General features: G+C 57.8%; 1 protein-coding gene across 2 annotated transcripts in view; it reads left to right on the forward strand.

Annotated features, from left to right (window-relative positions):
* The window catches only part of CAMK2A (calcium/calmodulin dependent protein kinase II alpha), a 33,274-nt gene extending 8,593 nt beyond the window's left edge, over nucleotides 1-24,681 (forward strand). Inside the window, exons 3-19 of one of the 2 annotated variants that reach the window (XM_049829546.1) lie at nucleotides 2,095-2,154; nucleotides 6,082-6,136; nucleotides 6,471-6,536; nucleotides 8,078-8,150; nucleotides 8,531-8,633; nucleotides 9,194-9,277; nucleotides 9,894-9,988; nucleotides 10,417-10,539; nucleotides 11,337-11,420; nucleotides 12,806-12,848; nucleotides 14,709-14,749; nucleotides 19,022-19,054; nucleotides 20,143-20,191; nucleotides 21,516-21,591; nucleotides 22,425-22,519; nucleotides 22,898-23,135; nucleotides 23,351-24,681. In XM_049829546.1, coding sequence (XP_049685503.1) covers nucleotides 2,095-2,154; nucleotides 6,082-6,136; nucleotides 6,471-6,536; nucleotides 8,078-8,150; nucleotides 8,531-8,633; nucleotides 9,194-9,277; nucleotides 9,894-9,988; nucleotides 10,417-10,539; nucleotides 11,337-11,420; nucleotides 12,806-12,848; nucleotides 14,709-14,749; nucleotides 19,022-19,054; nucleotides 20,143-20,191; nucleotides 21,516-21,591; nucleotides 22,425-22,519; nucleotides 22,898-23,130 — 1,313 coding nt within the window. In that variant the 3' untranslated portion in view covers nucleotides 23,131-23,135; nucleotides 23,351-24,681. The remainder of the gene's footprint in view (nucleotides 1-2,094; nucleotides 2,155-6,081; nucleotides 6,137-6,470; nucleotides 6,537-8,077; nucleotides 8,151-8,530; nucleotides 8,634-9,193; nucleotides 9,278-9,893; nucleotides 9,989-10,416; nucleotides 10,540-11,336; nucleotides 11,421-12,805; nucleotides 12,849-14,708; nucleotides 14,750-19,021; nucleotides 19,055-20,142; nucleotides 20,192-21,515; nucleotides 21,592-22,424; nucleotides 22,520-22,897; nucleotides 23,136-23,350) is intronic. The other variant, XM_049829547.1, reaches the window with a different exon arrangement.
* The last annotated feature ends 447 nt before the right edge of the window (nucleotides 24,682-25,128 follow it).

Genomic DNA, 25,128 nt, shown 5'->3' on the forward strand with positions numbered 1-25,128 from the left:
TCATCCTGCGATGGCCAGCTGGATGTGTTGGGGTTTGCCCTGCTGGGGCATTGCTAATGGGGACTGGCCAGGGGTCCCTGGGCAGGGGTCCCTGGCCCTCACCCTGTAGGGATAAGCACCTTTCCCAGCCCCTCCTGGGTGCCACTGGGTCTCCAGTGCTGTCCTCTTCCCCTTTGGAGGGACCCCCATCTCTGCCCCCCCTTTAAATTCCCTGATCCATTTTCCATTTCGCCTGGTTTTTGCTGATCTCCCACGCTCTCCCCGTGCTGTTTGCAGTTTATCGAACCTCCCCAGCCTCCCAGCGTTCCCCGCCAAGCTGCCTGTGCCGGGCTTTGCCTTCACAGGCGTTTTGGTGGCGACAGATTGCGAGGATACAAAGTGGGGGGGCAGCGGCTGGGGAGGGGGGGTGCCGCACAGCGCTGCTGCTGTGGTGGCTTTCCGGGGAGCCGGAGCCGATGGGATGGCTCGTAGCAGGGAAGGGATGGGGCAGCCTTCTGCCCTCCGCCAGTGGCCACGCTCGCCCCTGTGCAGCTGAAGGCTCGGCCGGCAGCGGCGTGCAGGCACACGGAGCGGTGCCGTACTTGGGGTAACGTTCACCTCCCTTTCCTGTGATCTCTGGCCTCTTGTAAGCAAGCAAAGAAGTTTTACTGGACTCCAACAATGCCGGGGTTCCCCATGGGCCATTTGGCCCCAGACTTCAGGCTGCAGATGGGGAAACTGAGGCAGAGAGTGACAATCAATGACTCACCTAAAATCACTGTTAGGCACGAGCAGAAGAGGAGGCAGAAAGCAGCTCCCCCGTTCCCCAGATAAGTGCTTGCCCCACTGGTCACACTGTCCCTCCATCCTGTCCCTGTCCTCCACCCTACAATGCATTTTGGTTGTGAAAAGCAATAGCCTAGACCCCAACCTCGCCCTGTCATCCTGTCCCACCCTGGGCAGGTTGTCCCCCATTGGGGGAAACACCGTGGGGAGCTGAACGAGGCCACTAAGTCTGTCCCAGCCTTTGGCTCCCGGATCCCAGCACAGGCTGCAAAACTCGCCCCAAGCCCTGGGGCGAGCCCCGCCGTCGCTGGACGGGGGATATTGAGCCCTGGGGAAGGCTCCAGCCCCCGCAGGGAAGGGGCTGTGTTGGCTTCACGTCTCAGCGGTCGGAGACACCCAGGTTTGATGCAGAGCGAGACTCTGGGGTGTGAACCTGCAAGGTAACAGTGATAGTGCTGAGAGACGAGCAGCCCTAATTATATCCTCGCTTCTCCCAGCCGCTGGGTTCCTCCTAGCACGAAATGCCTGAAGACAAGACACCTCCGTGCAGGCTGGCTAGGTCAGGTATAAGGAGGGAGAAAAGTGCAGAGACATGGAAGAAGAAACAAAATTATTTGAAAATTCATTCTGGGCTGCCCCAGGGTGGAGGCTTTTTTGGCTCAGCTCAACTTGCTTTGCCCAGAGCTCTGTTGTCTCACATTCCCGAGCCTGGTGAAAGCCGGGCAGAGGGACCTGTGCTGGCTGTTTGGAGACAAGCACCACGGTGAAGCAAATTTTCAGAGCCAGGATTTTGCAATGTAGGAGAGCAAAGACCTGATGTGAAACGGCTGGGGATAGAGAAGGGAGCAAAGCGGATAGCCCCGTTTCAGCTCGATATCTCTCGCTGGTCCGCTTTATCTTTTGTTGTTCAAATTGTACCATTTGGGGCCAGAAATGTCCTTGCTGATTGCCTGTGCTTGTCTGAATAAGAGAAAACAGAACAAGTGCCGCTGGCAGCGATAACCCCGGCAGCTCCGAGGTTTTCGGGAGGGGATCGGGGGTTGTTCAGCAAAGACAAGGGAGAGCAAGGGATCATCCAAAGCCCAGGACTGCCCGTGGCATCGGTGCCTGGGTGTTTGGCTGGGGGCTGCATCCGTGCTGGGATACTGTCCATCAGGCCCTGATGCTGAACATGTCTCCAAACCTGTTATTCTTTAGCAGAAAAAAAAAAGGGTGGGGTTGCTCCTTGCCAGCTGCTCCGTCCCCCCAGGTTTCCTCCTGCATGGCAGGAGCTGAGAACAGTTTATTCCCTTTCCCCAGACCCTAATTTAGGACCATTGCCTCTTTCAGATCACCAGAAGCTGGAACGAGAAGCCCGGATCTGCCGCCTCCTGAAGCACCCCAACATCGGTAAGTGCACCCGGCTCCGCACCCTCCGCGTGCCAGGCAAGGAACCGGGCAAATCCACCAGTGCTCCGTGCCCGGCTCCGCTGCCCACCTGCTCTCCCGTGCTCCCACCAGGGCTGGGGGATCCCCAAATTCAGCCCTGCCTGCAGCAGCACAGGCTGTTTGTCCTTCCCTTGCGCTCCGGCTACCATCCCAGAGATGGAGAAGGGTCTCGGCAGCAGCCCGCTCTGTTGACCTGCAGAGCCGTCCCTCCTCTTCCTCATGGGAGTCAGCATCTTCAAACGGGGTCAGGGGAAGAAAGGCCTCCACCAAGTGGGGGGGGGATTGAAGTAGGTCCTACCTAACCCACTTGGCCGTAGCTCCCTCAGGGAGAAGCGGGGCCCCAGTAGGCTGCAAGGGACTATTTTTACTCCTCTCCCCCCCCCTCGGGTGCTCTATTCCTCTGCATGCTCCAAAAAGCGGCTGCAGCTCCGAGCTGCAGCAGCAGCGCGGGGCGTGTAGGAGGAGCGATGGCGGGGGGAAGCGAAGACTTTCCCACCGACCGTCCATCTGAGAGTAGCCTCCTTCGGAAAAGCTGTTTCAGGAAAACTCCTGAGCCCCTGCAAAAGACAAAAATAGGCCAGAAGGAGAGAGAGAGGGGAGGGGAAAAAACTGCAGTAAAGAAAATTCCAAACCCCAGCCTTGAGAGTGATGCTGATGCAGGCTGTTGGTCCCTGGGGGTGGTCCGGCAGCAAAAGCAGGGATGAACCCCCTCTCGTCTCCACTGCACCCTGGAATGTGCCTAACCCAGTGGGATCCTGCAGCTTTTGGGAAAGCGTTTGGGTGTAGGATAAGAGCTACGCAGCCCTTGCACCCTGCAGCCGGGAGCTGGGAGGTTTCCCCTTTGGCTGGGCTCCTCCCTGGCCCCCTCGCTGCTCCCGGTGGCCTGGATCCATCCCTTCCCAGGAACCGCTGCAGATGATCCAGGGAGCCAGACCCAGTGCCATTGGGACCAGCCACATGGCTCCCACCCCATAAATATTTCAGTTCAGATAAAAAGCCTGTCAGCTTCCATCTGACTCAAGCACACAGTGGCGTGGCAGGTCTCCCCTGCATTGCCGGGGCACCGGACCCTGCAGGATCTGGCCATCGTCCTTCCCCCTGCCTCTGCTCCAGCAGGACCCATGCCCCACACAGGAGCTGCCCTGCTGGGGTCCCGGCGGGGAGTCCAGCTTCTCCCAGTCACAGCAGCAGCCGGGGCCTTTCCTCTGCAGCAAAATACACATGGGGATTGCTGAGACCTGGAGGAAACGCACTGCAAAGTGCGTGAATAGCAAGAAATACTAAAAATAGAGGAACCCACTCCAGGAGGATTTGCAGGATGGTAGCTGGGCCATGCAGCCAGAGCTCCCTGCCTGGCCCCAGCTTTTCCCTACTGCTGTCTTCCTCCTTTCCTTCTCCATCACCTGCCCATGGGGCTGGTGGGGTCTCAGGAGACAGAAACACCTCGTCCTGCAGTTCAGCCCCGCTGTGCCTTCTCCCCCATCCCTACACCTCACCTCGCTGTTTGGCTGTGACCTGCAGAGATAGCAGGCTTCGAGCAACCCTGCTGCACCAGGCTGGAAGGGGTTAACGGCATGAGATCCTAACAAGCCCAATCTGCTGCTATTTATACCCAGGAGGCTCTTCTCCACCCTCCCCACCCCACACTCTCAGCCCCCCACTGCTCCTGCTGCCTGGAAACTTGGGCTCACAGCTTCCCTTCCATGCAGCACAAGCCAGCTAATTACCCACCCAGGAGCTGGAACGAGCTGCAGACCAGCCCTAACAAGAGGAGCCACGGCTGCCAGGGGCATGGGGAAGGCAAGGCAGAAAACCCCCTCTCGATCCCTCCCTGGGAGAAGCACCCCAGCTGCCAAGGGGCTTTGCTGGCCCCTCACTCGTTTCCTGCAGGGAGGTGGGTCCCTCCGTCTCCCATGGGAATGCCGTGCTGCGGCTGTGATCCTGGAGGAACCAACCTGTGCTTTGCACTGTGCCTGCTGGAAAGCCTTGCATAGAAAGCCACGCGTGGGTGGTCGAGGGCAGGTCCAGGACCCCACAGCACATCTACAGCACCAGGCGATGTATTAGGGAGAGCTGTCATTTCCCAAAGCTGCGTGTCCTTGCACGGAAGCCTTGCTTTATTGGGGAAGCTTCAGCTACACCAAGCCCTGGAGTTTTAACTCCTGGTACCCGCTGTCTTCTCACCCCCCGGTCCCGAAGCTGTGTCCCCCTCCTGCCTTGGCTCTCAGCACTCAGCTGGAGTGGTTTGGCTGTCGCAGCTCTTTCTGACTATGGTCAGTAACAGATACTTGTAGGATCAGGCTATATTTAGAGCAGCTGCTCCTTCTTATACCTTCTCGGCTCCTGGCAGCCACGGGCATTGGGACTTCCCCAAGCAGGGGTTGTATCCGGACCATCTGCTTGTAGTTATGCTGGCCCTATCCACAATGAACTCGCCTAATCCCCCTTTGAACACTTTGGCTTCTGCAGGATCCCAGGCACAATATCCCCAATCCCTCTCGGGCAAGATGAAATGGGAGGAAATGTGTTTCTTCCCGCAGAGGAAGGCAGAAAAGCTGGGATTATGTCGGAATAAAACAGGGAGCAGATAGTGATGTTGGAAAGCAGGGGACGTCTGTGGAGACTGGCAGTGAGGAAAGATGGCCAGGGAAATAAGAGGAGAAAATTGTGTCAATAGACAAGACCAAGAGGAAAGATGCCGTCTGGCTCAGCACACCTCCTCTGCCCCTGCAGGGTGAGGTGATGCCGCTGGCAGCTTGCTTTTAGCAGCGGCTGGATCTGCGCACTGAGCTTGGAGGGAGGGGTAGGATCAGCAAAGCGACGTTTGCTGGCCTGGGAGAAAAGAGCGATGCAGCACAGTGTCTGCACTCGACGTTGGGGCTTGTTCTCTCCCCCGGCTCAGACTTGAGTCTGGAGGATGTTTCCATACAGGGCTCAGCTGATTTAGCTGCGGTAAAATGGGTGCGGAGCACAAATTCCCACAAAATCACTTACCTGAACGTTTCCTTCCCCCCCCTGGATTCCAAAGATCTCAAAGATATTGAAAGTTGTATCAGGCTGAAACCAGGTGAGCAAAGAGAAAGGGTTAAATATTTACAGCCTCAGGGAAACCAGAATAAAACATGATGTGGGGGCCAGAGGATGCTGGAGCGGTCTTTATACATCCTACCTGTTTCTGTGCCTGTCCCCTCACTGCACATCTGCCTGCTAAGCTGTGAGCAGGGATCTAAGCCTGAATAACCAGAACCCAGCTGCAGGATGGCAGGTTTGCACCCAACTGTACCTGGCACGACGTGTCCAAGGGGAGAGGATGCCCCTCGGTGTGACGAGCGGGGCGAGACGCCAGCCCCGCGGGAGGAGACGGGGAGACTGCTTCCTCCGAAGGAAACTCATCCCATGGTGATTCCTGGATATCCCTGACCTGAGACCTCCCAAGGAGAAAAGGAAGGTCATGAGCAGAAAATAAAAAAAAGCCCCGTTGGTGCCAGGGCTGGCAGCCCAGCACCCTGGCTGAGCTCTCCCTGCGCCTGGGCACCTCTCCTGATGGAGCAAAGGGCTGGGCTGGGGGCACCCATGCCTGCAGCCTGCCCAGCACCCAAGATAGCCCAGCAGCTGCCCGGGACCTTGGCCAGGCACTGGCCGCAGGCAGTCCCTGATTTGGATGTGACCTTTGAGCCCTGCACCACTGCCCAAGGCTGGGGCCACGGCTGGGGTTGAGCGGGGGGACCCCCCAACCCAGCCAGCGGCAATAGCAAGAGGAGGAGGGAGGAGGAATAGTCCCATTCTGCCCTTCCCCAGCTCCTGCTTGTGCCCAAAGCGGAGCAAAGGCATTCCCGGGGAGCGGGGTGGGAGCCAGGCATACCCGTAACTCTTCTGTCTCTGCCGTAGTGAGGCTCCATGACAGCATCTCCGAAGAGGGCCACCACTACCTGATATTTGACCTGTGAGTAATGGTTAAATGCATCTCTTAATCCACCGGCAGCTGCATGCTTCCACCCTGTGGCAGTGCGCCCTGCACCCCCGCAGCCCCCCCCCCCCAAGCTTTCCCCATCCTCCACATCACACGAGCCCTTCCCGCAGGCTGGGTTTGAACCAAGCTTGGGTCCTCAAACTGGGCAGAGGGCAGGTCTCTGCTCTGCATCCCTAATACTCCCCCTGTGCGTGGTGGAGAGGCATTTTGGGGGGGTTTGCCAGGGCTGAGCATGCTATAAATCAATCCAGCTCCCTTGCGTGCTGTGCTGAGATGGCCAAGCGTGACTCCCCCCGTTTTCTCGCAGGGTCACCGGTGGGGAGCTGTTTGAGGACATTGTGGCCAGGGAGTACTACAGCGAAGCGGATGCCAGGTGAGCGCGGACACACGCCGGGCTGTGGCGGGGACAGCAGTTGTCCCCTTCTCCTGTGAGCTGCTCTCTCTCAGGGTCCTACGCATCTGGCTTTCTGCAGCATAAGCTCCTTCCGTGCTGGGAGGTGTTTTACAGCCGCTCTGCAGCGCGTACTCATAAAACAGATGTGTAGTGCAAAAAAAAAACAACCCCAAAACACCTCTTTTTAACTCACTCGGCTCCTGTGCCAAGAAGTGTGTGTGTTACCAGAGGGCTGGTTCCTGCCTTGAACCAGGCAGCTGCCAGCCATCGCTCGCAGCATCCTTCTTCCCCGGGGCTGATAGCATAGCCCACAGCTGAGCTCCCTGTAAAGAAGCAAGGCATCGGGGTTGGGGGTCCCCAGTTGGGGGACAGCGGGGCTCCCCAGGCTGGCAGGGAGGAAGCCCAGCATCAGGCTGGTGCCCCAGCCGGGAGAGCGATAACACAGACACCCGGCAGTCCTCACCCTTTCCCCTTGCAGCTGCATTAAAGTCATTTGCAAGCGTTTCTCTGGCATTTACCACTTGAAAGCACTAAGGAGGAGCAGTCAAGACAGGCTGGGTGGGAGGATGTGCTGGAGCTCCGCTCCCTCCCACGCTCCCACTGGCACTTTCCAGGTACCCTGCTGCAGAGGCAGGGGGCTGGGTAGCATTTCAGCTACACCTTTGGTCCTTGAAGCTCATCCAGGGAACAGCATTAGCCTTATTTTTTTTGAGGGGACATGATTTGGCCCTCTCCAGTCTCCAGATAGCACTGTGCCTCTTGGCTTTCCCCCCAGGATAAGCATAGCCCGTACAAACGTCCAAGGGGGTGGTAAGCACGATGCTACCTCTGTCTGTATGGAAATATCCCTTATTTCTAGGCAGAAACAATCTCATTTAATGGGTTGCCTGCACTGAATCTACTTACAACCCATCCACTTATTAGTGTCATACAAATAAAATAAAATACATGTACAATAAACACCTTCTGCCTTGCACACAGCTGTTTTGGAGCAGAAAAGATCATTGCCTCGGTCTTTCTCCCTTCCTTTCTCATGCATGCAGCAGACCTGGGGTTTAATGAACTAGATACAAAGCGAACAGATGCAGCAAGAGCCACCCGCATTAGTGAAGGCCAGGGAAATGGGGCTGAAGCAAAGGTTAGGTTTAAGTCTGAGGAGGACATCTTCTCTGTCTGGGTTTGGAAACCAAATCTAGGCTGGCATCGTGACTCTGCTGCTGGTCTCCAGCTCCCCCCCCATGTTGCTTTTATGTGGAACCCATGGGCTCAGCCGTAGCCCCCATGCTCCTGCTCGCTGCAACTGGGTGTCCAGCAGCTCTGGTGGGATCTTACTGGGTTACAACTGCTCTCCACAGGTGTGTGGCTTTCGGTGGAGGGGGACACTGAGCTGTGCTGCAGGGCTGCTGGTGGGAACCGTGCTGGGGAGAGGGATGGAGGGGGTGAGACGCAGCCGAGTAGAAGTGTCTAAGGAAACCCTGCCTCGCTGGCCATTCCTGTGAGCTTTCTCCTCTCTCCCGCAGCCACTGCATCCAGCAGATCCTGGAGGCCGTCCTGCACTGCCACCAGATGGGGGTAGTCCACCGGGATCTGAAGGTAGGAGCTGCAGGGGAAGTGCCTGTGAAAGGGTGTGGGGACCCCATCTGTGATGCAAAACCCTGTGGAGCAATGCCCAGCGTCCTCCAGGGCAGCTGAAACAGCGGGAAGGAACACCATGTAGGGCTTCTGGAAAGCCACAGAGCAAAGACCAGCTTTGGGGTGAAACAACGCAAGGGAGAGGGGGTAGGGAGGTCCTTGTAGTCCATGGTCCTCTAAGGATCCGGGGACACCGGGACACGCGGCAGAACAAAGCAGCAGGGGAGCACGTCCAGAGCCCTGACCTTCCTCTGTGCTGTGCTGGGAAGTCCCCACCACGCCACAACAACAAAGTCCCCGCGGGGCTTTTGCTCCTCTCCAACCCCTGTCTTCTCCTGCAGCCCGAGAACCTGCTGCTGGCATCCAAGCTGAAAGGTGCCGCTGTCAAGCTGGCTGACTTTGGCCTTGCCATCGAGGTGGAGGGGGACCAGCAAGCGTGGTTTGGTGAGTAGGACTGGCCCGAGTTGGGGCATCCTCCAGCCCTCATTGGTGTGTTTGGTCAGGGGGGGGTCCAGGGGGGACACACATCCCCAGGACCTGAACCCCAGGTTATGGGAGCATCCCGGCAGCACCAGCCTAGGAGGCACAGTGGATGAGGACGTTGATGGCTCCAACTGTGACCCTCGAAACAGCCCAGTATTGATCCAGGGCATAGGCAAACAGCTCCATGGGGACTCGGTGAGTCACCAAGATGTCCTGGTGAGCTGGACAAGCCGGCAACAGGGGCAGACCCTGGAGGAGGAAAGTCTTCTCCACTTGCTGGAGGTGCACGTCAGAGCACTCCAGCCTTCTGCACCATCCTGGGGTTTGGCTGGTGCCACTGGCAGAAAGCCGCAGTTTGCTCTGCTCTCGGGAGTCACAGAGGTTTCTGGAGGGAGGGTGCCTGTCCCGCTGGGTCGGCAAGTGCCAGGGCTCTCCGCTCGACCGGGCACCAGGCACTGCTGGTGAGCTGTGTGGGGATGGGGGCTGCCTGCCGGCGGTGGGTGACGGGCTGTCTGTCCCAGGTTTTGCTGGCACCCCGGGATACCTCTCCCCTGAGGTGCTCCGGAAGGATCCCTATGGCAAAGCCGTGGACCTGTGGGCTTGTGGTAAGTCAGACTGGGGCTGAAATGCCTGGGCTGGGTTGCATGGGATGAGGGAGGCTGTTCATCCATCCTGAGTGGCCATTGCTAGACGTGTCTCAGGGAGGTCAGGTTGGAGGATTTAGCCAAAAGGTGGCACATTACCTTGGGCTGTCCCAAGGGCAGCACCCTCTTTCCCAGTCCAGTGGCACCCTTCTCCGAAGGATCAGCCCCCTTGCTATGCACCCAAATCCCCCAAGCGGGCGAGATGCTGATTCTTCTGCCCTGCGGTGCTGGTGGGGTCAGGCAATGCCTCCACGCAGCTGCAGCCATAGGGGAGCCTTCTTCCACCCACGATGGGGAGGAGGCATGATGCCACGATGGGGCACCTTGGCTTGAGGCTTGAGGCTTGAGGCTGTGCATGTTGGCTGCCAGAGCCATGTATCTCCCCAGCCGCTGAGCACATCAGCATGGAGCTGGACCCACCAACGAGCCTTTTGCTTTTTAATCAGGGAGCAAATCCTTCTGTTTCCCTAATTTCTCAGTTTCTCTGCTTGAGTTTGGCCAGTCCCCAGGTTGGGTCTGCTCATACCTCCAGCAATGAACTCCCACCCACTGATCCCACTTCTCCTCTCCTGGGCAGGTGTCATCCTCTACATCCTGCTGGTTGGGTACCCACCCTTTTGGGATGAAGACCAGCACCGACTCTACCAGCAGATCAAGGCTGGGGCTTATGATGTGAGTGGGTTTGTCTTACTCCCCCCTTTCATGGTCTCCCCTCTCTCTTGCTGTCCCTGCCTTGCAGTCTGCTGCTCCAGAAGAGCAACCAGGACAAATTCAGACAGACAGGAGCAAGTTTCTTTGCTCTGGTCAGAGAGGGTTGGCCAAGCGGCCATGCCCAGATGCACACGCTGGTATGTTTCAGCTCCACTTTGCAGGACAGATAGGTCTTGTCCTGGGCCTTCCACCTTTCTCCCTCCGCCCCAGCTCTCCAGTTTTCCAGCTGGCAGCTCTTTCCAGTTGCTACTGTCTCTCCAGTAGTATATCTGTCCCTGTCCCATGGGCAGGAGCAAAGGGTTGCAGGAGAACCACCCCAATTGCAAAGGGGCTTCTGCTCCTTCTGTCGCTCCCTGCAGTCTCTCACCCTGGTCCCTTTGCTTTGGCAGTTCCCCTCCCCTGAGTGGGACACAGTCACTCCCGAAGCGAAAGATCTCATCAACAAGATGTTGACCATAAACCCGTCCAAGCGCATCACGGCAGCGGAGGCTCTGAAGCACCCCTGGATATCGGTGAGTTTGGTGGCACTCACTAATTGGGGTTGAAGGTCTAGAGATGTGGGGGTTCGCAAGGGGGGAACATCTCACTGGGCAGCATGTGTTATCAGCCTTGCTGTCCGGCTCTTTTCTCCATCTTGGGAAGATGGTTTCCTGGCATGGTTCCTCCCAGTGCTCTCAGAGCAGCCTTTTTTTCCCTGAGGCTTTACAGCAGAGACAAGCCCAGAGTGTGAAGGCAAACAGCATGTCCTAGGGGAGCTGGTGATGGGAGGGACACGTGTCCCCAGCCTTGGTGGGGACAGGCTGGTTTCTTGGTGTCACGCTGCGCTGGGGGGGGGTGTCTTTCCTCAGGGATGGTGGGAGCAGGATCATGTTTATCCATCCGTACACTCCAGCAGCAATCCCCCCGCCACCCTCGCTGCACCCCGCTGCTCCAGCTGCCGGTTCTCACTCTGAATCAGCTCCTAAAGGCAGGAGGAGTCCAGAGGCTTAACCCTGGGACCCCATACCACGTGCAAACCCTGAGCACACTGCTAAAACGTGGCCGGTCAGCCGAGGAGTTAACTCAGGGGGCAGCCAGCTCTCCCTGCAACCCTCCCCCCCCCCCCCCCCAACTACCAGAGCAGATCCTGCTGACTCCAGAGCTGCAATCTCCCGCTGCCTATTAAAGTTTTATTTGCTGCTGCTGCAGGCAGCTCTGGCCCGTGCCTCGGCCGCAGGAGACCGCACATGTGTGCATGTTTGTGAGAGCGGGGCTGGGGGAGCCCCTGCCCCCTCGGCGCCTGCTCTGAGCTGGGTCTCTCTCCTCCCAGCACCGTGCCACCGTGGCATCATGCATGCACAGGCAGGAGACGGTGGACTGTCTGAAGAAGTTCAATGCCCGGAGGAAGCTGAAGGTAACTCTCGTGCTTTCCAAGCTGACTGCAAAATGCGTGATCAGGTCATTGGTGGGTTTGTTCCTCGTGTGGGAAAGGACAGGGTGGTGGCTCTGGGTCAGCGGTGTGGGGGTGATGGACATTTGGGGATCCCCACTGTGAAGAAGGGAAGGGAGACCGAGTGGGGTGGAGGCTGCATCTGGCTGGGGTTCCCAAGTGATTAGAGGAAAGCCATGGTGAAGGAAAGCAGCGAGTGACACAGCTGCCCTGGACACTGGGGTGAGGACTTTCCCACTGGAGTCAGTGTCGACAAAGCTCCTCCTTGGGGCAGGACATGGATCTGAGAGGCACAGTGAGACCCCTTTGCCTGATAACCAAGCCACTTTGCAGCCAAGGAAACAAAGTGATCCATAGACAGGCAAAAAGCTCTGGCTCACCCACACCAGCAGCCCCCCAGGCTTTCCCTTCTTGGATGCTGCTCCGTGCCGCAGCCTGGACCCCCTCTGGAATCACCACCTCCCCAGGCTTCACTGTCAAGCTGGAGAACCTCCCTGAAGCACCCATCTCCTGGCTGCTGCTCAGCCTCAACCGGCAGCACGGCACTGGGAATGGGCTCTGGAAATTGCAAAGCCTCCTCCGGAGCCGGAGACACAGAATGGGACAGTGCTGATCTGTGCCACCGTCAGAGCCATCAGTGCTCCAGGCCTGAATGCAACGTGGCACAGAGCAGTACAGCTGCAGGCTACTAACAAGATTATCAAGAAAAGAAACTGGCTATAAACTATTATTACTTTTCAGCTAGACAAGTAATCAAATTAGTTCAGGCATACACTTCAAAATAGTAATCCATTACTGTAAGCAATTAGTCCAAAGTAATCTCATTATACACTGAACAACTAGTTAGTAGAGTCAGCTGGAAAAGGGGAAGCATCTTTATGAATGTTATTTTGTGGTGGTGATCTTTGCGTGGCTCCCATGAAAAATCCCTACCCCGCTGCTCTTAGCTGGCACGGCTTTAATTGCAATTAAATCCGGTTCCGCTCCCGGTGGCTCCCCTTGCCGCCAGCTGCTGGCTCTGGTCAGTGGAGTCATGCTACATCTAGGGCAGGGTAGAACGAGACCGAAATGCACCCGGGGGATATTTAATATCCCTTTAATCTTGGAGAGAAGGCAGTTTTGGAGGATGCAACCCAACGCCCTAGCGCTGGGGATACGGAGTCGGGTACCGAGGGCTGCTTTTGATGGCAGGAGGGGAATATCAGCCCGTGGGCCCGTTTCCTTCCAGCGAGGTGGCTGGGGGACAGGTGACAAGCAGGACTTTCCTCCCCCAGGGCTGCGGGGAGCAGCAGGGGCGCGGGGGGCCGGGGCCCAGCACGCCTTTTCTTTCTGCCTTCTGTGTCTTTCAGGGAGCCATCCTCACCACCATGCTGGCCACCAGGAACTTCTCCGGTAGGTGCCGTCTCCGGGGCTCATCTCCTTGTCTTACAGGGTGCCCAGGGCAAACCCGCAGGGTCCCTGGAGAGCCAGCTTTGCCTCGGGTGTCACAGGGGGGCTGAGGTTGCAGCCTGGTGCCTTTGGGGATGCGTGGCATTGGGTGGTTGTTTTGGGTGTCACCTGGCACCTTGCTGGCTTGGGCTGTAAGAGAAAAGGTGTCTGGCTGAGGCACAGCAGTTCCCAGAGGTTTAGGTTTTTGGGGTTTAGGTGCGCCCAACCATCTGGCTTGTGCTGGGGTGGGGATGCGGGTGCTGGGGTGGGGATGCGGGTGCTGGGGGCTGCCACGTCTCAAGGCAGCTGGCTTTGTGTCCTCCTGGAGATATTTGTGGCTCAGGGAGAGCATCCTCTGCACCGAGAAAGTGTCGGAAAGGTCCCTCGGTGCCACTGCAGCCATATGGCAGCAGGGTCCTTTGAGTCTCTCCCTGGGCAGGAGGGCTCTAATCCTGCAGGGCCCCCCGCTTTTCTCCTGCCTCCCTACATCCTGAGGGCTGCACAGAGGCAGAGGAGCAGGGACAGAGGCCAGCAGCCCAGCCTGTGCCCTGGGAGAGGTCTCGGTGCAGCCACAAGCTCTCCTGCCGCAACGTCCTTGCGGAGAGCTGTCCCCTCTGGGGACACCCTGCTGCCTCGGAGCAAGCCTTGCAGCTGGGATTTCACAGGCAGGGATCAGCAGCGATTCCCAGGCACGGAACCAAAAAGGAGCCGGGTGACTGCAGAGCTCATCCGCTCACCGTCACCTCCAGCCCTCCGCAGCGCTGGGGATGGCTCCGGCAGAGGTGCTGCAGTGGTGGGACAAGCCAGCCAAGCCCAGCACGCCGGCTGAGCGGGCTGGTGGCAGCCGTTTGGTGTTAGATGGGTGTTTTGGGGTGCTTCGCCGAGGCGCCCCTGGAGTCAGGGGTAGCAGGTGGGCAGGGGGGAGACGGGGGGCTGCTGGCCCAGCCAGGTGCCGGGGGAGAGGGCCGTGGCCGGGGTTGGTATCTGCATTTGTCGTGGGGGGATCGTGCTGACACATTTAGCACTTGTGGGCAGCGTGCGGCGCGGCTGGGGGAGTCCAACAGCTGGGGGGATCCGGTGTCAGGCCCCGCGCCGGGAGACGCGGCGGACACGAAGCATCAAAGGGCAGGAAATTCAAAAGCATCTCTCGTAGCTCTGCCCATCCCACGCACAGCCCAGGGGCTCGCCGGTCCCCCTCTGCCCCGGGAGCGTGGCGGGGCTGATGGGTGATGGGGTCCCGCGTGGGTCTGAGCCCCATCAATCCCACCCTGGTCTGGGGGTGCAGAGGGTTTCGGGGTGGCTTGAGCAGCCCTGGGGGGCTGGGGCAGTACCGGCAGCAGTAGGTGGGCACTGGGGAAGGCGTCTGCTTTTCATCATCGTCAAAATGTGGGCTGCAGCTGTCGGGCCGGCGGGCCGGCAGCACATGATCCCGGCAGCATGGGGCTAAAATTAGAGGGCGGCAGGCGGGCAGCCCATTCCACCGCGCCGCACCGTCCTCGGTCGCCAGCACCCACCGGCCGGAGCGCTGCCTGCTGCCGGACAGCCCCTCCGGCCCCCTCTGAGCCGCTCCGAGGACTCGGCGTGACTTTAGGAGACGGGTCATGCCCCTGGCTGAGAGTTGCTGGGGCAGGACGGGACGGTGCCGGCAAGGTCGCCCCTGAGCTCCCGGGGTTGGCACCGGGAGTTGCCGGAGAGAGGACAAAACCCACCAGCCGGTCCCGCGGGGTCTTGCCGCTCTGCCGCCTGGCACCATGCTGCTGATCCTCGGCCTCCTGGTCTTGGTGCCCTGCCTGGCTCTCCTAACCTCCTTCCTCCTCTCTCCAGGAGGCAAAAGCGGTGGCAACAAGAAGAATGACGGCGTGAAGGTAAGCCCCCTCCCTGCCGCCCTCTCCCGCCTGCCCCTCCGCTGCTGGGGTGGCAGTGGGGGTCTCCGTGTTGTGCCGGCGGTCCCCGTGACACGCTGTGCTTTAAAGGGCAGCTGTTGGCCCGGCTGTCCCGACGCGTCCCCGTGCCACCAGCTTGGCTCCTGCCAGGACAGGCAGCGCACAGGAGGCTTTGCAGGGTGGTGAGCGAGGGGAGCAGGCTGGTGCTGGAGGGGCGCGTGGGGGGGAATTCGTTACCGTTTCATCGCCTGCAAAACGTGCTCGCCCCTTGCTGCCCCCAGCGAGGAGGAGAGGCTGGACCAGGAGAGGGGACAGGGGGAGGCAGTTTTGCAGCCCGGAGCCGTGGCTTCAGCCTGGCAGCAGCCGTCCGGCAGGATGGACGGCTGCATCTCCTGCTCGCCCCAGCATGCGTCCCACTGTGGCTGGTGGGGCTGGGCTCATCCCCCAGCTCCTGTCCCATCCCCAAGGGTTAGTGTGCTGCTGGGTGGCACATGGGTGCCTTTAACTCTCTCGGCAGCCGTGCTGGCCCCCTGTGCCCAGTGCAGGCAGAGGAAATGAACCTGGTGATGTTTGACAGAGCAAATGGCTTGGTGATGCTCTAAAAAGAAGCTGGTGCTTGGAGGACCTTGTTTCTTGGGCTGCAGAGCCCTCGGGTTCACTGGACTCTCCGAAGTGGGGCTATAGCTCTTCTCCAGGACAAGGTGCCTCCTGAAGGCAGCAAAATCCTGCTGCCGAGCAACTTCTGATGACACGGAGATGTGCAGGTTAGCAGTGGTTAGCGAGCTCTGTCAAACTCCTCCTGCAGGAAGGAATAGCCCATGTGAGGGTCTTTCTCTCCTTACCTGTTCCCTTCACGAATACAACCAGTCGCTCAGCAGGGGAGAACTGGTGTGATCACATCCCCCATCACAGGGCAAGGCGCAAGGTGTCAGGCAGAGCTTTGGGGACCTGACTGCAGCACGGCCGCTCTTCTTCCTCTGGCCCGTTCGTAGGGACTCAGCTGTTGGGCTGTGAGGGGCACAGGGTTTTGGAAGAGCAGAGCCCTCAGCTAGCTTCTTCATTCCTCGGTCCAAATGGGCAGTGGAGCCAGAGGTCTGGGGATGGCTTATTTTTCTCCCGCTCCTTCCAGACCCGGCACCCGGGACAAGTCTGCAAGGCTTGAGGCCATGCGCAACCCTCCAAATCTGGGCTCAGCTCCACAAAAGACCATTCTGGCCATGCAGCGTTATTCTGCAACATGAAGCTGATGGCCTGCATTGCTATGAGAGAACATTGCTATGGGCTGTGGTGTCACGTGAATATCACGTGGCTTCCAGGACAGGATTGCTAGTTTTGGACAACAGTGTTGGCACAGTGGGGACAGGTCCCATAGGATTCACAGCAACTGATCTGCCAGCCACTGCTGGCCTGTCCTCTGCTGCTCTGAGGTCCCAGCTGCTTCTGGGAGTCACCTGAGAAGTGACACCATGGGTAGAGCTGACTTGGTATGACTTGCTGGAGCACAGGTGAGAGCAATCAGGAGTTGCATTTTTAAGCTGTAAAAGGAGAGATTGGAGGATGGAGGAGCTTCATCAGGCACAGTCCTGAATCTAATTTTCCAGCTGAAAGGGACAGCCTTGAATTTCATCTCTAGCACTGCAGGGATGGTGTGGTGGTAGAAGACCATTTGCCAGACCAACTTGCTAAGGATGCTCCCTCTTGGTCTTCAAAATAGGTTTGAGGGTGGACATTATCCTGGGAAGAGGGGCACTTGCTGTTGTAGCAAAATAGCCAGTTTGGGTAAGCAGCCTTCTGGCCCATTGCTGAAATTCAGCAAAGAGGGTCTGGTTTCAGAGCAGGATGAGAGAGGCTGGTTTGTATCCCTAGTCCTCAGCCCTTCGCTGATGAGCGGGGAGCAATGAGTGAGGCTTCACCCTGAGTGCAGTCTACCAGCCAACACCCAGCTCAAGAGGGTGCACAAGCTCTGGAGAATGAGTTTGCTTTTTTATTGCCCCCTTTCCAACAAGTGGAGGCAAGACAGCCTGGCTAGATGGCCAGAAAGGTAGAGGAGGGGAAGACAAAGTAGAGGTGAGCTCATTCCCAACAGGGTGCTTGTGTTGGCCACCTTCAGCGTTACCGTTCCCACCTCTCGTTCCCCTGCTCAGTGTAGGGGAACTTGCAGTGTAACCCCCTCACAGGGGCACAGGGAGGCTGGGTGCTCTGGGCAAAGCTTTAATGGCCACTGTGGGCCGGTAGCAGGTGCCAGGGCATCGCTGGATGGCATTCATCACTTTCCATCTTGCTGGAAAAGTGAGGCAGGAACGTGGAAACCTGCTTTGGGCGGGTGGGAAGGTGGGAAGGGAATGGTCCTGCCTGCTCAAAGCAGGGCTGTAAGTCAGGCCACGCAGTGTGGTTCGTTGTCAGAAGAGTTGGGTCCCATTTGGAGAAACCTGCTGGACTGACAGTCCCCATGAGACCAGGCAGCTACGCCTGCTGTCCCTGCCCAAAGCTACGCAGGTAGGCAGCAGGTAGCTGGTGCTGCCCTCCAGCCTGCCCGCACAGCCCTCCAGCACCAGGATGGTGCTAGCCCAGGCTCAGAGGGCTTGAAACTCACCCTACTGAGGAGGTTCCTCCCCTACTAAAAGCATTCACGGGACCAAAAATCCCCTTTGAGACCTGCTCTGGGGGCTGTGGGAGGTCTCCTGGTCCCAGCAGCTATGATACCTTCACTGCCCTGTGTAGTGTCACATCTCGTCACATTGTAAACTAATGAAATCACTGCCCCATGTCGCATCCTGTCCCGTCCTAAATTAATGAGCTCACTGCCCCGTGTTGCATCCTGTTACTGTATGTCCAGACTTGACGCGGTCACTGCTTTGTGTTGCATTCTGTTGCGTCTGAAATTTCTGCAGTTTACTGCCCCGTCTCATGTGCTTGGGTAGCAGAAGCTGTCAGCCCTTCCTGCAGACAGCCCAACACTCGCGGCTCCTTTTCTCATGAGGTTCCATCCGAAATACCACAGCTCACTCTGCCCTTTAGGACATCTGTTGTTTTAATGAAGGAGGGGCAAGGATTAACATAGGACCTAGCGAGGGAGGGGAGAGCTGCACCAGCAGAGGGGAAAACTCAGTGGCAACGCTGGTGGGAGCCAGTTAGGATGTGAAAGGAGCAATGAGGGGGAATGGGTATCAGCAGTTTTTACAATGCAGCCCACCCACATTCCCTAATGGGTCACTCGATGGACTTTTCCAGGTGATTTGCACTGTGTGTGCTGCTTTTCCCTCTGCAGGGCAGGCAGAACTGGTGCCTTGTTAAATATGTTGGTAAAACACTTTGTTATTTGGCACGGCAGCTTCTGATTCCTGCACACTGGTGTTCCCTGTCACCCGCTGTGATTCATCCCCTGGGAGCTGGAGGTGGAGAAAGGGCATGAGGCCAGCGTGCACATCCCCCTGGCTCCTGGCTAGATTAAAGGTGGAGGCGGGGAGCAGAGCACGGCAAGGAAGGAGAGTCCAGAAGTAGTTTGGGATTGCAGAAAGAAATGTGGCTATGGGGTCATCCAACCCAAAAGCCTTAAAGCCTGATGGTAGTGGTCAAGGATGGAGATAATATGTGCATGTGTAAGGCCTTCTCTTTGGAGGAGACTTGTCCTGATTTAAAGCACTGGAGCTGCACTCAGGATGGCTTCCCACACCGTGTGCCTGCCTTGTGAGGTCAAGTAGCTGTAGCCACTCTGGCTTTAAACCAGCCAGCTTCTAACTGGTCTAGGTCCAAAGCTAACTGACCATCTCCGTACTAGTCAGCAACACGGGCAGATGCACCCAGAACAGCTCCAGAGTCTGTAAATATCAGTATGGCATTCACACCGGGCGCAGGGCTGTGCAGATGGTGGAGCTGCCTTAGCTTTTCAGCATCCCACTCCTGTTCCTGTGAGCTTGCTGGCCTGGTCACAAAGCCACCGGAGTGGTCATTGACTCCTAGAGGACTCTCTTTTGGACTAGTCAGGTCCTTGGGATGAGCAACGCCAGAGATTGCGGCAGGTCAGGAGAGAAAGGTACCAGCAGGAAGGTGGGGAGGGAGCTGGCATAGCACCACCAGCACCGCAGCCAGCAGCATGTCCCTACAGAAGCACCAGGTTGCCTCCCTGCGCCTTTCGTTTGCCCCTCCACGAGGACCACGAAGGGTGGCTCAGGAGCTGCTGCCTCTCACATGCCGCTCTCTGCCTTTCTCACTCTGTGTCTCTTCCTGTTCCATCTCTTCTCCTTGTTTTTCCAGAAAAGAAAGTCCAGTTCCAGCGTTCAGTTAATGGTGAGTGTCCTTCGTCTTCCTCAATGCCGATATTGCTGGGCCTCTCCACATGTTCCAGCTTCCCCCGTTTTTGGAAGTTACCTCGGGGTAGGGAAGAAGGGACACCGGGGTTGGAGGGAACATCCTCAAAGCCGTATCACCCACAAACCCCATTAACAGGGTTGGTGCAGGCACTTGCTGGCCACCAGCTGGTGGGAAGCCAGCCCTGGTTCTTGCTGATGGGTTCTCATGCCGTTTCTCCCAGTTCTCCTGACTCAGGTCTGCAGGCTGCATCGGTCCAAGGAGCCTTGGAGAAACACCTTCCATGCCTCTGCGGGGACTGTATGGTCATGGGACACCTTGCCAACCTACATCGGGGTATTATGGGTAATACATAAGCAAGGCTCTGCTGGGAAGAGCTAGCAGAGCCATTGCTCTAGCTCCGCTAGCAGAGTCGCCTTAATGGGGCTCCTGCAGAGAGACGGGGGGTCAGTACCCCCCTTCCCCCCAAATCTGTGTAGTGCTCAGCTGTTTCTTGAAAGAGCTGTGTCTCAGCCTTCGGTGGTCCATGTGGGTCTTGGAAGCACTCTGTTTTATTGTACATTTCTCTCCCTACTCTGCGGTCAGTGTGGTCTCTCTCACTCCTGCACAGTCCCCTCTTTCTCATCCCAGCTCCTCCTCGCTGTGAATTTGTACATCTCTCTCTTTATCGTACAGTCAACATGGTGTCTTCCACCCCCGCACAGCCCCTCTCCCTGCCCCTCCGGCAATGCTCCTAGGAACCCACCAACCCCCCCCGGACCTGCCCCGTCTCTATCCCCACAGGTGGCGGTAGGAAAGGCAGCGCCGTTCCTACGAGACCCTCCACAGCCCAGCTCTTGTGCCCTTGGCTACAAGGAGTGGAGGTCAGGGAGGGCTCTGCCAGTGCTGCCCTAGAGCTGTGGTTGAGGACGGGTTGGACCTGCTGGCGTTTTCCTTGGTTTCTGTCCGTTGGCACAGTCGAGCACTGTGGGGTCGGACTCGGGGGGCTGTCGAACACACGAGCTCCGTCTGGCGTGGGGCGAAGACCCCTCTCACCGTCCCATCTGTCCTTTCTGTTCTTTGCTCAGGAATCGTCGGAGAGCACCAACACCACCATCGAGGATGAAGACACCAAAGGTACCGGCGGGGGCACCCTGGGAGGCGGGCAGGCTGTTCTGGAGGGGTGCCCTGGGGTCCTTAGTCTGGCCACCCCAATGAGATATTGGCTACTGCGAAACCCACCACCACAGAGATGCCTCAGGGCCCTTCAGAAGTTACTTTAACTCCTTAGGTGGTTTCATCGCTGGGTCGCTGCCATGAGCGGCTGGGGCACTGCTGGTGGGGAGGGGGGGGCTCCCAAAACCAGGGATGTTCCCCGACAGCAGGCATGGTTATGGCAGAAATCTGCAGGGATAGCCGACCAGCTGCCCGCTCCTCCAAAATAAATGGCCCTTTGGGAAAAGCCTCCAGGGGAAATCCCTGCCTCCCTCCCGCCTGCCTGCCAGAGCCAGCTTTCTAAGAATAACCCAGGGAATAATTTATTGGTGCTAATTTGTAAAGTCTCTCGATGAAGCAATCTCAGCACAGAGCAAGATGGACTTTGGCCTGACGTGAGAGTTAATGGGACACTTGTTCTCCTGGGAAAGAGCTCCCCGAGAGCGGACGCGGAGGCAGGCGGTGCTCGGGAAGTGGTGGGGATCCCTCTCCTCCTTTCTGAACAACTCTCAGGAACGTGCTCCCTCTCCTTTCAGTAGCCATAATACAAAAAAAAAAAAAAAAAAAATTAAGTCAAGCATGACGCTGATTTGCATTTGAAGCAGAGCCTCATTAATAAGCCTGGGGTTACCTCTGACAGCTCCTCCTGCATCCTGGGGAGCCAAACCAGCTCTCGCAGCCCAGTCCCTTCCCAGATGAGCTGGCAGCACCCAGGGTCCCTGACAGCAGCTGCACGGTGCCGTGCCCCTCGCAGGGTCCCTCCTTGTGTCTCCTGGGGTGGCTGCCCACATCGCCCACGTGTCCTCCTCCCAGCTGAGACCTTCTCCTCCCATCTCGGAGGGAAGTGGGAGCATCCTTGGTCCAGCTTGCCCTGGCTGGCCCCTGCTGTGAGTTCACAGGGTAGAAGGTTCCAGATTGGCAGGCTTTGCAGCCATGACCAGACTGTGCCAACTTTTGGGCCGAGGGCACCTCACCACTTGGTGATTAACCTTTTTGCTCTTTAGGAAAATACAGGGTTTTTTGGGTTTGCCCTGACATTGGAGGTCTTTCCTCTCCAGGGGTGAAGAGCCCTTCCCCACATCTCTCTCCCAAGTCACTCTCCTACTTTTTCCCTGGACAGTTTCCAACATCCCCCAATGTCCTGTGGTCTGTTTCTAATGAGAAAAAGATACCTCACCGATATTGCAACACCAGCACTTCTGGTTTGTTTTCTCCTTTTATTTTCTTTTTCTCTTTAAACCAACAGTACGGAAGCAAGAAATCATTAAAGTCACAGAGCAGCTGATCGAAGCAATAAGCAATGGCGACTTTGAGTCCTACACGTGAGTGTTCCCAGCGCGGGTTTGGGCTGAGGTGGGGGCTCAGCCTCCCGGAGCGGGTGCTCTCACTGTGACAACCCAGCCCGGGAGGTTTTACTGCTGCCCAGGGAGGGTGACCAGGTTGACCTGATGATAGGGCATGGAGACCATCCAAGAGAAGCAGGGGAGATCAGTTTCCAAACCTGATGCTTCTCTCACAGTAAGCTGACCACATCTCTCTGGTCTTATTATCATGGATGAGCCTATTTTCTGGTTTGCAGAAAGATGAATAACTGTAAACGTGATTTATGATGGAAGAAGGAACATTGCATCCATGGTATCCATTATATCCAAATTGCCACAGGCTGCTTGGAAGCGTAACTGCTTTCTACTCGCTGAGCTGAGGCTTTTCAGAGTACGCTTCTTCTGTGTCCAAGGCCTATTTAATTAGCGTGTCTGAGCGAGTGCAGGTCTTCATCCCTGCCTCAGAGAATTGCAGCAGGGATACTTTGATACAGAGCAGACAATATGAGGTTTTTCCCTGCTGTTTTTCTTTCTTACAAAGAAGACAGCAGTGTTTTGGGAGGTTTAATTAGAGATGGCGACTGATGGAGAATTCACCCTGCCTTGTTGGGGTCCTGGCTATAGTCAGTGGGCTGGAGGCGAGGTGAGGTGGGCTTCATGCAGAGTGCAGGGGTGAGGTCAGGTTTCTGCTTGAATTACTTGCTGGTGCAGAGGCTCCTTGGTCTCAGGCTGAGGGAGTCATCCCGAGCACGAGCCATTTGGGTTTTGCAGGCTCTCATGCCAGAAACAGTGAGATAACCTCTCCCTTTTCTCTCCCCTTCCCACCTCCCCAGGAAGATGTGTGACCCTGGGATGACAGCCTTCGAGCCTGAGGCTCTGGGCAACCTTGTGGAAGGCCTGGATTTCCACCGATTCTACTTCGAAAACCGTAAGCAGCCCCCTTGCCTCCCGAGGGACCCTTCCCACCACCCATGGGCCTGGCTGTGTCTTGACCTCCATCAGCTTGCTGGAGAGAGGAGGGTAAGGGTGGCTTTGGGAGCATCTCTGGCTGATCTGGAAGATCCCAGCAGGAGGTGAATCAAGCCTGTTAGGTCAACTGGGGCCGTGCTGTATGCAGAGGAGTTGTTTGGCTAGCTGCTTTCTGGGTGGACCCATCCTGAACCCACCTGTGCAGCATTTACTCAGCCCCTCCAAGCAGAGAGCCTAACCCAAGCATCTCCCCTTCCCACATTTGCTGCTGCCCTGGGCGAGGGCCACCCAAACTCCTTTCCCTGCCTGAAGCCACTTGTACTTGTCCCCTCTCCAGTGTGGTCCCGGAACAGCAAGCCCGTGCACACGACGATCCTGAACCCCCACATCCACCTGATGGGAGACGAGTCCGCCTGCATCGCCTACATCCGCATCACACAGTACGTGGACGCGGGAGGGATCCCCCGCACCGCCCAGTCCGAGGAGACCCGCATCTGGCACCGCCGGGATGGCAAATGGCAAATCGTCCACTTCCACAGATCCGGCGCACCCTCTGTCCTACCGCAGTAAGCCCTGTGAGGCTCCAGGGATGGGGCACGGGGGGGGGGCAGGGAGGGGACGGTGCGGGCTGCTTGCGGCGTTGAGGCTGTAGAAGGGGTGGGATCCTACCCCGAGGGTCCGCGGTGGGGAGGAGATGGCCGACCGCCGTGAGATGGCGATGGGGAGAGGGATGCTCTGCCAAAGGGATGGTCGAAGCAAACTCCCTCTCTTCTTGGCGTGTATTTTGCAGCTGAAGCGTGGTCCTGCCCGTGTGGGGTTTGTCACTGACTGACTACCAAGGGGAGACCCCTCCTCCGACATCTTCACCTATGGGACTTTGGCTGTTGGCTCTGCTGCTTGGTTCCCGCTGGAATAACCCCTCGCTTCTCACCGCACACATGCAATGGCCCTGCCGGTGCCGCGCAAGCTTCCCATCGAACCCCCCCGCCCTGCTGGGGCTGTGGCGCTGGGCCCCCTTCCTCTGCATGAACCATGAAACCAGAAACCATGAACCTAAACCCGAGCATCTGGCCGGTGAGATGACACGTGCCGGGGTAAAGGCCTCCCCCCTCGGCTGTAGGGCGTTGGTGGGACCCCCCACTACTTAGCATGTCTCCTGAACTGGGCTCGGACTCATCATCCGCCTCCATCCCCACCTCTGCTGGGAGCCCCCCCGAGGAAGAGGAGGGCAGGGGGACAGTTTTGAGCCATCCTGTGCCACGCCCTCCCTGCGCACCAGTGGATTTTGCTTTGCTGCTATTGAGGTCCCCATCTGTCACCGTGGCTCCCGCCTGCTCCCGACCCAAGCTCCCGCTTCCCGGCAGCCTCGGCCGGGGAACCGCGATTTAAACCTTTTGCAAAGTCCATATTCCACGCGCCCCCCACCCGCCCCGGGTGAGGAGGGCGGCGTTCGGATGGGTGAGTAAAGGCTCTCTGTTTATTTTCCCTTCCCAGGAGCGTAGGCTGGCTCCTGCCCAGGAGAGAGAGTAGGTTTGCGCCCTGGCTCCGGGCGGCTGCCGTGCTGAGAGGGATGCTCTCCCTCCTTCCTCCCTTCTCCCTTTGGAGCAGGGACTGGCGAAGCTGGGAGAAGAGAGGAGGAGAAAGGCGACTGCTCCCTGGCACCACGTCGGCACAGCCGGGAGCCGGGGCTCTCCCAGCCGTGCCGTGGCGGTAGCGTCGCTCCCCGTGCCCTCCTTCCCACCCAACCGGGATCCTTTACCCCAGCACCCAGCCCTGCCGAGCACCCACCCCTGCCCCTCGCATGCAGCACCCGGCGCTCCCCCGTGCCTGGCTCCCAGGCTGGGACTGGGACGGCTGAGCTGGCCACCGATTCAGGGTGCAAACCTCCATCGCCCACGTGACTCCTTCCAGCGACGACGAGGAATGCAAGCTTTATAAAGTAACAAAACTCTGCAGAAAATGATCGTGCTTTGAAGAAAACAAACAAGCCTTTAGCTGTCTTCTACTTTGAGCGCATGCCTTTTTATAGGGAAAAGAAAATAACCTACCGTGTATTTCGTAACTTGATTTTGAGTATTTGCTGAAATGGATCTTTATGTAATAACTAGAAACATTCAACTGTTTAGGGCAGGGAGGGTGGGGGGGATTTTGGGGGGTTGCTGTTATTTGTTGCATTTACATTTGGAGAGGGGTTGCGCCGCCATGGTGCTCCTACCAGGGGTCCTGCGGCTGCCAGCCCCCACCCCACGCCGTGGCGGCTCATCCCATCCCGTCCCACAGCACCGGGCTGGCGAAGGCACCCACCTCCCCCGGGCACCCACCTCCAGGGAAACCCCCCTCCCCGGGGCGCCTTCCCGCACCCCACGGGTCCTCCTGCAGGGCAAACCCAGGCGGTGGCTCTTGGGGAGCCACCGGGACATGGCTTTCAGGACAAGACGTGGCCGGGAAGGTGAATTTTGGTCTCGCCTCTTTGCCGTCAGGTAGAGGTCCGAGAGTGGGTATTTTTCCGGCAATTCTTCTGTTTCTTGTTCTCTTTTTTCCGACTGGAACCTCTTTGCTCGTTGACGT

This window comes from Accipiter gentilis, chromosome 26, assembly GCF_929443795.1.
Source record: "Accipiter gentilis chromosome 26, bAccGen1.1, whole genome shotgun sequence".
Taxonomy (NCBI): domain Eukaryota; kingdom Metazoa; phylum Chordata; class Aves; order Accipitriformes; family Accipitridae; genus Astur; species Astur gentilis.